The sequence below is a fragment of the Onychomys torridus genome, chromosome 15, assembly GCF_903995425.1.
Source record: "Onychomys torridus chromosome 15, mOncTor1.1, whole genome shotgun sequence".
NCBI lineage: Eukaryota > Metazoa > Chordata > Mammalia > Rodentia > Cricetidae > Onychomys > Onychomys torridus.
The window spans coordinates 15,860,074-15,875,013 of record NC_050457.1 but is presented as its reverse complement, the minus strand read 5'-3'; the positions used below and the strand labels follow the sequence as shown (position 1 = coordinate 15,875,013).

The 14,940-nt window shown below is 42.6% G+C and overlaps 1 protein-coding gene across 1 annotated transcript in view; it reads left to right on the top strand.

Moving 5' to 3' along the window:
- Positions 1–14,940, top strand: part of Msh3 (mutS homolog 3) — a 153,542-nt gene that overhangs the window by 78,214 nt on the left and 60,388 nt on the right. The window contains 1 exon segment of the mRNA XM_036206875.1: positions 10,833–10,965. Coding sequence (XP_036062768.1) covers positions 10,833–10,965 — 133 coding nt within the window.

Sequence of the window (14,940 nt, the reverse complement as noted above, 5' to 3'; positions counted from 1 at the left end):
TATACCAATTAAAATGAATGATCTAAATCGACATATATGCGCATGGATGGATCTCAAAACACAGTATGAAAATGCTATCACTTCCTTAAGTCTTACAACCATGATATCATCAGGGACTCTGATAGGAGTGTAAACATATGAAACCTAAAGCAGAAAGGATGTTTATTGGTATTGCAACAGTGGTCACTTCCAGGAAGGTAGAAATAGGAAAGAGGACATAGGTCACATGGTGGTTCACATGTGGTCATGTGTCAGTAATGGATACATTGTGAAAAGTGTTTTGTGACCTCCGTATGTTGTGTGCTGGCTAGTTTTATGTCAACTTGACATAAGCCAGAGTTATTTTGAATGAGGGAACTCAGTTGAGAAAACATCCTCACTAGATTGGCCTGTGGACAAGCCTGTGAGGCTGGTGCTTGATATAGGAGAGCCTTGCTCACGAAGGGCGATGCCTTCCCTAGGATGGTGGTCTTGGGAGCCATAATAAACTTCAGAGCAGACTATGGAGAGCAAGCCAGTCAGCAGCACTCTTCCATGGCTTCTATATCAGGTTTTGTCTCTAGGTTCTTGCCTTAAGTACCTGCTCTGAATTCCTTCACGAAGGACGGTTACCTAGCAATAGAAGATGAAAAAGTCCTCGATTGAAGCATGGACCTCTCATATCCAGCTGGAGGGCAGCAGTTGGTTTCTCTCACAGCAGCCATGCCACTGATGCACAGGTGGATACTTCCTGCCTGGCACGTTGTGGTTTATAGCCTTCACAGCTGGAAAGGACAGTTGGTCCCCCTCTCTCCCCAGCATCTTGCATAGTGCCTCCCAGGACTTTGAATGCTATCTAGGAGGGAGTTACTTTCCAGCTTGGTTCCAGCTTGATTGCTCTGTATCTGGCAACCAGTGCCTTCAGCAATGGGGTCTTTTCTTCTCATTCTGGTCAGTAATGAAGAGTACTGACAAGAGGCTGTGATTGTTTCGGGGCCCCTGGCCTCCTCTCTTAACTAGCTCCTATGGACAGGGACCACCTCTAGGACAGGAAGTTTTGGTTTTTTAACCCATTGCTTCTAGTGCAGGGCAACTACCTTTAGTCTCTTTTGTATTCATTCATTCATTTATTTATTTATTTATTTATTTATTTATTTATTTGAGACAGGGTTTCTCTGTGTAGCTTTGCGCCTTTCCTGGATCTTGTTCTGTAGACCAGGCTGGCCTCAAACTCACAAAGATCCGCCTGGCTCTGCCTCCCAAGTGCTGGAGTTAAAGGTATGTATCACCACCACCCGCCCGGCTCTGTATTTTTTATTTAGATTACAAGATGGTTGGTTTCTTTCTATACTACCTTTTCATAATCCTTCATTTGGATTAATCCTCCTCCATGTTGCCCTTTGTTTCTCCAGTCCCCTTAAACTTTCCACCTGCCCAGTTTTCTCCCTTTAAACTTTATTTTTATCTATATTCTACTATCCCTTCCCCCAGTTCCCTGTTTCCACAGGTACTCAGTTCTCCATGTTAAACAGAACTAAAGCTAGCATCCATATGAGAAAGAGTTTGCTGAGTCTGTCCTGGGTCCAGGTACCTCAGTCAGTACAATTTTTGTGGTTCCATCTATTTACCTACAAATCATATAGTTTCATTTTTCTATATGGCTAAATCAAACTGTTGTATGTGTGAACCACGTTTTCACATCTGTTCATCAGTCTGCTTGTATTGCCTTACTGTTGTGAATAGAGCAGCAGTGAACATGATGTGCTGGTATCTGTGTTGTGGGGCACCAGCGGCCACTTTTCCAACCCAGGGTACTCTTGAGTAGGGAGACGTGAGACATATTAGCTAGAAAGAGAGACCTAAACGATGAGAGGAAAGACACAGGACAGCCTTGGGAGGGCCTGGGTCAAAACCCACCAGCCCAGAACTTTATTCAAAAGGGCTTTTTATAACAATGCCAAGGGGCGGGGCAAAAGACCTCCCCCTTGCTAGATACAGGCAAGTGCAGACCCTTCCAAACACCTGGTACTCAGGCCCGTGGTCCAATCATTCTCTTATTCAGTCCTGCTGGGTACAGCCACTAGGAAACCTCGGTGGACTCCAACACTGTGTGGTGTGATGGACTGTCTTTTGGGTGTTGCCAGATGTGGTGCTACTGGGTCATATGATTTCTAGTCTTTTAAGAACCTCTAGACTTATTTCTAAAGTGGCTGTACCAGTTTATAGTCCATGCCAGCAGTTTTGGTCATTTGTGTTCTTTATGAAAGGAGACATGAAAACTTTCCATGCGTTGTTTTCTTTTGTAAAAGTAAAACAAAAATATTGCAAACATTTAGAAACGGTGCTGCTGCTGCACCCTTGGCACCATCAGTAATCAGGTGACAGCACAGTTGGGACCCAAGCCCGTCTGTGCGGGAGGACTCCATTCAGTTCCTTGTTTTGCACAGCTTTGACAACAGTCATAAAATGGGCCACCTGCAGGCTCCAAGACTGGCAGAAAGGAGGCTGCATGTTCAGGCCATCCCTCGTTGGATCTGTCTAGTCCGTTCTGGATCCTGCACTTCTTGTTTCTCTTACTTGCATCTACAGTAGAGAATGTAATGTAGAACTGCAGACTTTACTATTGGTGAAATTATTAAGGCGACTCCACATAGTTAAAAGGGAGGTTTATTTTGTGGAGTAACTCACAAATGATAGGGATAGGTAGGTTGCAGGGTCTGGCAAAGGTATGGCGCAGTCTGGCCGTGTTCTCCGGAGAACTCTGCTCTGTCTACCTTCACCGTCCAAGGTCCAGGCACCAGAGCCCTCGCATCTGGATCCTGGGTCTTCAGCGTCCTCTCTCAGCCCCGCCTTATAGGTGTGACCATTACTGAAGCCTCAGTGGAGGTTGGAACTTCCAGGTCAAAGATGGAATGGCTACCCACTACACTTTACTGATGGATAGATAGTGCCCTGGTCGTCCCTTTTCAGAATCATCATTCAGGTATCATCACTAACTACCGGGTGCTGTCTGTATGGGTGGACAAAATATCCTCTTTTATTGAATGAGCTAAGCTAGAGTGAGGCCTGAGAACTTAGGAAACTCAGTGTTGTGTTCCTGTTGACCAAGTGCATGTTAACTTATCTTTTAGCACTAAAAGTAATATGTTGTTTAGAGAAGGCATCCCCTAGCAAAAGGACCCCCACATTCAGTGGTTCTAACAGAGTGAAAGTTATGCATTTATTTATTCATTACATAAAAAAATCCAAGGTCTTTCCATACATCAAAGAAAAAAAAATCTGTGGTCTTTCTAAATTAGAGTGGATAGAATCGTGATCACACAGATGTTAAGAGTGCCATCTAACTTCCCAGGTCACCCTGGACAGTACCGCTAAGGCAAGGGGAGGGGAAAAGGGGTCATGTGCTCCCACGTCACTGGCCAGAGCCCTTTCTAATAGTCACTCTGCAAGGAGAGCTGACATGCTGCTTGTTTGTCAAGGAGAAAATGGAGGATGTGCTGAACACGCAGCAGTCCGCTGCCAGAAAGGCCTTCCACTCGCCCCATTGTTTCAACTCCATAGTACATTCATCTTAACATGTTAAGAAACTACCTTAAAGCTTTGAATCTTCTCCTAAATTGAAGTTTAAAAATAGGATGAAGGGCTGGAGAGATGGCTCAGCAGTTAAGAGCACCGGCTGTTCTAGAGGTCCTGAGTTCAATTCCAAGCAACCCCATGGTGGCTCACATCCATTTGTAATCAGATCTGGCGTCCTCTTCTGGCCTGCAGGCATACATGCAGACAATACTGTATACATAATAAATAAATAAATCTTTTAAAAAAATGGGATGTATTTGCCTCTTGTCACTGCCCCCACTTGCCCAGGTCCCATTGCATAACCCCAGTTATTACTATATTCTGTATCCTAAAGACAGTTTGCTTTACCAAATGAACAAGCAAGTGTGACTCTGTACTCATTATTCTCTGTGGCATAGCCAGGACCTGGGGGGTGAGACACACAACACCCTCACTTTGTACTTTCCTTCAGTGGGACAAGATGGTGAGTGCATTTGTGTTGTCCAGTGCCAGTGACTAAGTGTTGTTCCAGGTCTCAAGGGGTTTCTAGTCCTGTGTGGAAAGGTGTAATCTGCCAGCAAGGAGAGGGAAGCGCAGGTAACAGAGATTTTGAGCTAAATCCAACTGTCTTTATACACTGAATGGCTCTGTACATTTAGAAAGTGAAGAATGCGTTCACAATTCAGTCAGTTTTAGAAAGCTGTATGAGGATTAAGTATGCTAAGTTTATGCTATACTTAAATTAAAAATTAAAGGAATGGAAACTCTTAGGATTAGCTCCTTGGCTACATTTCCATGCGATTTTTGTGAAGCAGAGAGTAACATTTCCGTGGTGGTTAATTCTCTTGAATAATTACATGGCTCTTATTTTGGCAAACACATATGTCTGGAGTGTTAATGGCTGTGTTTCTAATTTATTACCCTGGCTTAAATGACTTGGTAATAGAATGTTACATATTTCCTTCCACTTAATATCGAATTTGTATTAACAAAACGAAGTGCCTCTTTTAACTCTCTAGAACTACTTAAAGTTAACATTACCCGAGGCCCTGTTAATACGCCATGGTTTTCCACACTCCATGCCAACACTGCTCTCACTGGGCTCACGGTTGTGTACTAAACCCAGTGGGATCAGTTATTCTCATACATGTTGGGGGTGCGTACCTGAGAGCCGGGATTGATTGCTCCTGACCTCACACCTGCGTCCTCTGACCTTTGAAGGTGAGTCAGGGAAAATGTGACAACTGCTGTGAAGACAAGAGTGAGCCTAGGGGCTGAAGCTAGTGTCTGCCCTCCTGGGCATGAGGATTAACCAGCCCCGGGCCCAGGAACCTAGGGTCCACCTCTCCTTTGTTATCCAGGCTCAGTGCCCTCCTGAGCTGCAGCCCCCTCTGATGACCTGGGTCACAGGCAGCATTCACTGAAGCAGAGAGGCCGGAACAAGGGAGGGTGTAGAGGTCGTGTTTTCCTGCCTCTGGATCTGTCTTCAGCCTATGGTTTTGCTAGTGGGGATTTTCAGGGTGTTTATCCTCATAATGTTAGAGGACGATTTCCAGGTTTGTGACTTTTATGACAAGACTTCTCTATGTGCGATGACCACTGTTTTATTGTGAAAATGCTGTCTGTTGACACTGCCTGCTTCTCTCCATTCCTGTAGCAGTGACCTTGGGTTCAGTCCTTCACTGTGGCTTGCCTGGGTTCTGAAGCAGCTTTCTAACTGATCCTCAGCCACTGGCTCGCCCATCAGCCTGGGTTCTCGATTAGCGTCACGGCTACTGTGTGGCCTGCACTGCTTTTAGGCCACAGTGCTGCTCTGGCCTGCTACCACATTTCCCTCAGTCATTTGTTTATAGTTCTCCATCTAGAAAAATGGTTTCCCCGGGAAGTCCTCCCTGACCCCTGAAAGGAATTCTATTTAAAAACAACAACAATAAATGAGATGAACACGGAGAAGGATGGGGATGGGGAGGGGTTAAAGACGATGGTCGTCGTTCTATTTCTCTTTGAAAACTGACTCTTAAAACTAGATGCACCTTGGTGTATTCCATTGTACCTGGATCGTAACACATGTATAATTTCATTGTTATCATATCATTGTTAATTAAACTCCCCCCCCCCCCTTATGGAAAAGGGTTGAAAAGTATATATTTAACATTTACAGCTGTGACACTTCCTACCTTCTGTGTTGTTACTTTCCAGGTACTCTAAGATTATTCATTAGCTGACTGAGCGGGGTGTATGAAAGACAAAGCCAAGTAGGTCAGTGTAATAATCCTTAAATCCTAGAAAAGGACTTCTTGGTTCTGGTAGAAGGCTATTTGTTTTTAAAGATTTATTTCTTTTACTTTGTATGTGAATGTTTTGCGCGTGTGTGTGTGTGTGTGTGTGTGTGTGTGTGTGTGTGTGTATACACCATGTGAGTGCCTGGTGCCCTTGGAGATTGAAGAGAGGATCAGACCATCTTAAACTGAAGTTATACATGGTTGTGAGCCATGAGGATGCTGGGAATCAATTCTAGGTCCTCTGAAAGAAACACAAATGCATGTAACTACTGAGCTTTTTCTCCGCCTCACTTTGGCCATATCTCGTGACCAGAACATTTGTATCTGAATTTTCTAATTTTGATCATCCAGACATAAAGCAAACCTGTTAGTGAAAAACAAGCAGTAACAACAAAAGCAAATGCCCCAACCCTGAGTTTGTATCTCACCTCTTGTTTTCCCCGAGTGCCCACATATTTAAATTGCAGGGACAGCTTCACAGGAAGTAATCAGTAGGTTCCAGCCCCATCAGTAGTAGTAGTAGTAGCTTTGTTGCACTGTGATGAGTGATGCTAACATTATCAACCAGCTCATCTCCAAGTGTGAAGGAGTTCAGTGGCACCAACCATAGTTCTTTGGCCTTCGGGTGCTAATGAGGAATCTGTCATTTACAGGACCCCAAGTCCATTTGTCTTTGGCATCTGGAATGAAAAGATGCAGGCATCTCCTTTTCCTTGGTTCTCTAATGTGCAGCATCTTGGGATAATTTTGTTTGTAGTGAGTTTCAGTTGTCAACTTGACATGATCTAGAATCACCTGGGAAGGGGTGACCTCAGTGAGCGGTTGTCAAGGTTAGGTGGGTCTGTGGGCATGTCTGTGGGGTACTATCTTACTGAGTGGGAAAACCCGGCCACCCTGGGTAGCACCATTCCCTAGGTTGTAAGATTGGAGAAAGAGCTGGGCAGAAGCACGCATGCCTTTGTTCTCCCAGCTCTTGGCTAGGATGTGCCGAGCTGATTCCAGTTCCAGTCATCTTGATTCCCCCACACCGCTGGACCGTCACCTGGAATTGTGTGCCAGATAAATGTTTTTCTCCCCTATATGGCTTTTGTCAGGGTCTCTTATCACAACGACAGAAGGAAGACTAAGACATCTTTATCGTGACCTCTTTGACAGCGCTGCCTCCCGTTGCTGGCCACACTCATCTGACCTCTTGTTGATTGAACTAACACAATGATTTCCATGGCTCTCATTTGCTTTGTTATAATTTTTGGAAGGTCTTGTAACTACTTCTAATTAAAAAAAAAAAAAAAAGAGAGAGACCTCCAAATTATGTGAATTGTTTTATTTTTAAAAACTTTGAAGTCATTCTTTGTCATTGGCATTTTAATCTGCATACAGAAGATAAAAATGGCATTATTGCTGCCCAGTGTTGACTAATTTGTGCTAAGCAATACTATATACCCTTTTACTATCTCCCTGCTCACATAGGCTCCTCTAATTAGTAGCAACATGTTTTCTCAATGCAACTCCACCAACCTCAGCACACAGATCCCTGCTCCCCACCATCCTCAGTGCCGAAGACTCCAGGTCTGGCTCTTCGTGTTTACCTACTTTACAGGAAATGCCCGCTTTGGTGGGTCATGGTTAAGGTCTGCCTATAGCTCTTTCCACAGTTTCTTTTTGGATACGGTTTCTTCCTTTTACATGCTATTCTTTTTGTTTGGTTGGTTTTGGTTTTGTTCTCCACTTGGGTTTTTGAGACAAGGTTTCTCTGTGTTTCCCTGGCTGTCCTAGAACCCTCTCTAGATCAGGCTGGCCTCAAGCTCAGAGATCCACGTGCCTCTGCCTCCTAAATGCTGGGATTAAAGGTATGAGGCACCATGCTTGCCCACATACTAGTCTTTGTGTTATCTAATGTATAGAGCTGATGATAGCATCCGTTAATGCTTAGTGACTGGTTATTGTGTTGCAGACACTGCCCTAAATACTTGACATATTTATTGAATTCTTGCAATAACACTAAAAATTAGGCCCATTTCTACTCACATCTCACAGCTGGAGAAACCAAGGATAAATAATAAATGGCAGAGCCTGGATAAGATTCAAGTCACTTTCCTTCTGATCCCAAATTCTTGAGCTCTGAGCTGGAACAGGCTAGGTTCATACCAAAATGATTCATATTGAGCATCATGCTTCTGCTGGTGCTGATACCAGGCTAGACCAAAAGCTGCTTGTTTTATGGTTTTGCAGGTTGAAACCAACGTAGTGTAATATTTCTAGTCTCTTAAGGAATTTATGGTCTTATGCCTATTAATTTTTTTTCTGATAGAATTCATAAAGCTGGCTTAGATTTTTATTTGAGTCATTTGGTCTTATCTTTCTATATTCAAAAAACCTTTAATTTCAAGATAGTAGCTATCTGTGTGGGTTGTCTAAAAATTCCCAGATGGTATTCTTTTATCTGTCCTCAAACCATCTGTAGCATCAGCCCCCATCTAAACCAATTGGTGTCATCTTTCATCTTTGTGGGGATGAGTTATTGAAGTAAAACTTCATATTTCTGTAGCATTTTGGGTAAATGTTAGAGTAAAACATTGATTTATTTTATCACAACAGTCCTATGCAAAACAGCTTTAATTTTTTTCCTGCTCATTTTGATTCACTTTGTATGTAGCTTTGGGAATCAAGTTGATTTGAAATAAACAGGTGTTTACTGGGCATCCTGTAATATACTGTGATCCTGAAGTTGTAGGGATGTTAGTGTAGTGGCACTGTGTTGTGGAAAGGCATGATTCACAGGGTGAGTGCAGAGATAGTGAAAGTTAACATTACAGGAACTCCAAACTCCTCCAGGCAGGATGCTGGTATCAGCTGTGCCCTTCAAGTCAGTGTGTGGGACATCAGCATAGATGTACCTGTTCACTTATTATTGTTAGATTTATTTTATTTTATGTATATCAGTGTCTTTCTTGCATGTATATATGTGCACCACATGTGTGTCTGCACCTGCAGGGGTCAAAGGGAGGTATCCAATCCCTTGGGATTGGATTGTAGGGGCCACAGATAAGCACTAGGAAAACCAGGAATGTTGAAAATGCAGGGTTGTCTCTTTAAAGAGATGTACAACCTGTTTTCCACCCAGAAGACTGGGAATGGGTGTGGTTAATACCCTCTGTGCTATCTGTATGGCTGGCAGTATCTGGCTCCACATCTGGCTCCCCCAGACTCCTATGTTTATCTCAGTCATCCTCTTCAGACCCTTATATTGAGCATTTTTCTGTTGGTTTATAGCATCCACTTTTGTGGGAGTTGTCACATGTGTTTTACAAACAGGAGCAGAGGTGGTTTGTAGCCTGGTGATCTTTGCACTATCTCTATGACTGAGACCATAACAGATTCTTCCCCAAACCCGTAAGATGTCACACGTAGTCTATCTATAGAACCCATCTTTGTGAAAGAGGACACATGTACTTTACAAAGAGTTTTGATATAGTCATGCCATAGCTTTATTGTACACAAGTGACTGAGTTAATTATCACCAGGAAGTTTTCCATATTGTGCTGCACTTAAATATACCTAAAATAAACTGCCTGGTGTCTGTCTTTTGAAGTTTGAACCAATACTGGCTATTGAGTTGTATTGAACCAGACTTCCTCCTTGCCTCCCTCATGTGGATTGGCACTCTGCTGGCCTTGGATGCAGAGAACCCCATGTAGACGGAAGTTTCTTGATCCTTCCCAGGCATCAGCTATCTTTAGGAAATAATCACTCAGAGGCTTAATATTAATTACAAACTGTTTGGTCTATGGCTCAGGCTTATTGCTAGTTAGCTCTGACATCTTAAATGAACCCATTTCTATTAACTTATATTTTGCCATGTGGCCATGGCATTACCTGTCTGCTGGCATCTTGTTCCTTGGGTGGCTGGATGGTGTCTGCTCTGACTCCGCCTTTCTTCTCCCTGTGTCTTTACTTGGATTTCCTGCCTGGCTATAACCTGTCTTGCCATAGGCCAGAGCAGCTTCTTTATTAACCAATGGTAGCAACACATATTCACAGCAGACAGAAAGACCATCCCACAGCACCCCCACCTGGACTGGTTAGGAATGGTTGTGAGTCTGCATATGGGTGCTGGGAGAGGAACCCAGATCTTCCAAGATCAACAAATACTCTTAAAACTGACCATCTATTTCTAGTCTCCCACCATGTTTACTTAATGTCTGATGCTTCTGTTTGCACTAAAACATTTCATTCTTTTATCCACTGGTTTATTCATTTAAATTTCATTGAGGGTCTGTATCCATAAGACATACATACTTACCATGGTCTTCAGGATCACCGATGGCCTTTATATCCAGTGTAGGCCTTTGATCACTAAGGATTCAGTGGACCACAGTTCATTCATGGTACATGTAGTCATCAGGCCTCCATTTTAAGTTGACAAGACCTTCACACATCTTCTCCAGGGACTTACATCACTCAGGATATGTCACCATTGATGAAGTTCTGCCACACTAGTTTCCTGTGTCTTCTGCCATCATGGTCTCCACACTTTTTATTGCTACTGCCCCATCTTTAATTAGGCTCTATTTCTGCCAATGCATGCCCATTCAACACCACTACCACCATAACTGAGTCGTCTTATTTGCCCTAGTCATGAACCCAGGCAGACGGAGTCAACATGTGGCTTATAGCAGTGCTTTGAGCCAAGGCAGAGAGTAGTGTGAAAGCTTCCACAGGGGTGTTTTTATCAGCCAGGGTATAGGGGTGACAAACTTGAGTCTATGGTCATGCCTAATCCTAGAGGAGACTGGCAAGTATATTCTGTACGTTTGCCTCACGAGCCATCTCCTTCGCACTTTCCTTGTATGGTACCTATGTGTTGAGCCAAATGGTAGAAGGAGGCAGGGAAGAATAGAATGAAAGTATCCTCCTCAGACTAGTGACTGTGGCACAGTCCTAGGCATTAACGTGGGCAGTGCCTGTATTCTGAATTCCTAACATCTGCTCTTTGCTGTTCTTCTGTTCTCACAGGGACATAAATGCCCGACTCGATGCCGTAACTGATGTTCTCCATTCAGAGTCCAGTGTGTTTGAGCAGATAGAAAACCATCTGCGGAGACTACCTGACATTGAGAGAGGACTTTGTAGCATTTATCACAAGAAAGTAAGTGGTAAAAATCAACCTCCCGAGACTCACGGTGTTGCTCAATATAAGAATGCTAGGTCCTGAAGGAAGATCGTGTAGAGTTCTCATCAGTGCTTGTAAGTAGCATGAGAAACCTCTGTAGCCTCAGAAACTTTCATTATACAAGTTGAGTTGTGCCAGTGTTTGCATTCATAAAAAGTGTTCTCAGTTTCTGAGACTCTAGCAACATATGCAGAAGTCTTTCTATTAAAAATGCAAGATGCTGTGTTTTATCTTCCAAGTGCAGATCATGGTCAAAATGAGAAACTTACTTTTGACCTGTGACTTTGAAAGAGAGAAGCCTTGATTTTTAATTTTTTTAAATCTTCCTTGACCTAAGCACAGGGAGAAGATGGTATAGGATGTGTGAGAGTATTAGTGACACGCATGTCTCTGCCTCTTCTTGAGGAGTTAGTTCTCTGAGCTGTGAGGGGAGGGGTTTGATGGAGACATCCCTTTTCAGACTGAGCATCCTGAGATATCTCACTCTGCATAATGCCTGCCTGTGGGTCTCTGAGTTTGTTCCCATCTGTGGCAGGAGGAAGCTTGCTTCTCTGATGATGGCTGGGCAAAGCATGAATCTATGAGTACAGCAGAATGGTGTTAAGAGTCATTTTATTGCTACTTTTCTTTAACAGAACAGTAGTATTTAGTTTTCCTCTAGGTACCCGGCATATCTAGTCTCAGATTCTTGGTCACCCAAGTAGAATTGGGTATGGGTTCCATCTCGCAGAGTGAGCTGTAACTCAAACCAGATATTGGTTGGTAACTCTCATAAGCTTTGTGCCAAAGTTGTACCAGTGTATCTAGCAGGGAGGTAACTATTATAAACTCAAGGGTTTGTAGCTGTCTTGATGTTTACCCTTCTGTTTTGGTAGTATCCAGAGTATGTTCTAGTACCCTGCGGGTGAAGGCTCTGGGTAGGCACCAGCTTGCTTCTCTGTGTTCAATGAGTTTGTAGGTGTTGTCTTTAGCAGTAGGGCCTTATCATCAGTTTATGGAAAGCAACCAGTAGCTTTGGCAACTTCCTGGATTTGTTTGGGTATGTCCATGGGATCACTTTGTCTGAGAATATAATGCATTTCCAGTGCTGGAAACTTCATTTGGTGATAAGAGACAGGCAGCAGGGACTCTGCCTCCCCCAGGATTTGATGATTTCATTTAGAGCACTTCGTACATGTATATATTTTAAGAAGCTTCTACTTTTTAGGTTTTCATACAATTCCTTGAATGGCCTTAGTTTTAGCTGTTCCTTCTCGTATACTTTCCCTTCCCTCCTTTTCCCCTCAACGCCCTGTTGGATCCTCTCATCCATCTAATATCTTCTTCCTTTCCAGTATGTGTCTCCTTCAGTTGTCTTATTGCTCCAGCTAAAGCTCAAGTTCTGTACTGGTTAGATATGGAGAGTGGACAGCCTTGTTTGTGACTGATTTTAGTGGAAATGCTTTGTGTTTCTATCCGTTTAGGTTGATGTTTGCTGTGTGGCCTTAGTGTAAATATTCTTTATCATATTGAGGTATGATTTTTGTATCTCTAATGTCTCCAGGACTGTGATCATGAAGGAGTGTTGGATTTTATCAAAGGTTTTTTTGATATCTAATAGGAAGATCACATGGTATTTTTCTTTAACTATGTATATGGTGGGTTACATTTACTTATTTTCATGTATTGAGCCATCCCTGCATCTCTGGAATAAAGCCTACTTGATCATGGTGGATGATCTTTTTTATGAATTCTTGGATTTGGTTTGTGAGTATTGTTTTGAGTATTTTTAGTATGAACATATCCCTATGTTCAAAAGGGAATGTCTCTGTAATGCTCTTTGTTTGTTGAGTCTTTATATGGTTTGGGTATTAGGGTGACTGTGGCCTTGTAAAATGAACTTGGCAGTGTCCCTTCTGTTTCTATTCTGTAGAATAATTTGAGGAGTATTGTCACTAACTTTTCTTTGACAGTCTGGTAGAATTTTGCTCTGAAACCATCTGATCATGGGCTTGTTTTTGCTTGAGAGACTTTTAATGACTGCTCCTGTTTCACTAGGGGTTATAGGTCTATTTAAAATGCTTCTCTATTATTGCTTTAACCTTAGTAGGTGGTATATATCAAAAAATTGCTTATTTGTTTTAGATTTTCCAGTTTGGTGGGGTTCTGGTTTTTAAAATCTGTCCTTATGATTATCTGGATTTCATTAGTGTCTGTTGTTATGTCCCCTTTTCATCTCTAATTTTTTAATTTGTGTCTTCTCTAGCCACCTTTTAGTTAAATTTGGCTAAGGGTTTGTCAATCTTACTATTTTTATCAGAGAACCAACCCTTCATTTCATTGATTCTTTTTATTGTTTTGTTCTTATTTGTTTGTTTCTATTTTATTTATTTCAGCCAAGACCTTGTTTCTTACTGGCTAATCCTTTGGGGTATTATTTCTTCTTTTTTGGTCTAGAGCTTTCAGGTATGTTATTAAGTTACTAATGTGAGATCTCTCCACTTCTTTTTAAATGTAAATATTTAGTGCTGTGAACTTGCCTCTTAAGTAACTTCATTGTGTCCCATAAGTTTGGGTATGTTGTGTTTTCTAGAAAGTTTTAAATTTCTTACTTAATTTCTCTCTTTACCCATTTTCCATTAAATAGTGAGTTGTTTCATTTCAATGAGTTTGTAAGCTTTCTGTTTTTGTTGAAATCCAGCTTTAATCCATGGTGGCCAGATAGAATGCAGGGTGTTATTTCAATTTTCTTTTATCTGTTTAGATTTGCTCTGTGTCCCAGAAGGTATGTATATTCTTTTGTGTTTGGGTGAAATGTTCTGTAAATATCTATTAGGTCTATTTGGATTATGGCATCAGTTAACTCCAGCATGGCTCTGTTTAGTTTTTGTCTGGCAACTTGTCCTTTGGTGAGAGTGGAGAATTGAAGTCATCCATTATCATGGTGTGAGGGTCAATATATGATTTAACCTATAGTAGTGTTTCTTTCATGACCTCGGGTGTCGCTGGGTTTGGTGTGTAGATGTTAAGAATTGCAATATCCTCTTAGTGGAAACTAAGGAATCTGCCACCGTCCCCAAGGGGAACATCCATTTTGGGGACCATGCCATCTTACGCCCCCTTGTCAGGACTTCCCTGATCCTAGAGCCCCAGGCAGTATTGATGCTGCCTTAGTTTAGGAGGCTACATGGTTTCCTTCTCTAACAGTAGCTTCCTGGATGCTGGCAGCCTGCAGATGTCAGTAGTGAATCAACATTCTTGTCCAGGGCTGCTAAGCCCACCGTGGGCTTTGGGCCTTTAGCCCTTTAGTGAGTTCCTCTGTACAACTGCCCTGTCGTGTCTGGAAAACACAGTTTCAGTGTGGTCGCCTCCCACCTCTGGCTCTGACAGTCTTTCTGCCTCCTGTTCTGTAATGACTCTGAGCCTTGAGAGAAGGCTGGAATAGCACTTTCTTACTGCTGTGTAGTCATGCTACAATTGCACAATGTTGTATAATGCATTGTTGCTTAAAGAAGGTACCTTAGTCAGGGTTTCTGTTGCTGTGAAGAGACACCATGACCACAGCAACTCTCATAAGGAAAACATTTACTTAGGGCTGGCTTACAGTCCAGAGGTTTAGTCCATTGCTATTGTGGCGGGAAGCATGGTGGCACACAGGCAGACATGGTGCTGGAAAAGTAGCTGTGAGTTCTACATCCGGATCCAAAGGTGGCAGGAAGAGAGAGTGACACTGGGCCTGGATTGAGCATCTGAAACTTCAAAGCCTGCCTCCTGTGACACACCTACTCCAACAAGGCCACACTTCCTAATAGTGCCACTGCCTATGAGCCTGTGGGGGCCATTTCTATTGAAACCTCACGTGACAGAATTTGTACTTCAGTCCAGCATCCTTAACTGTGTTTTAGTTGGTGTGTCCTTTAGTGTTCCTGTATTTGATGTGGTTTTCTCAATTGCCATTGCAGGTTTTTTTTT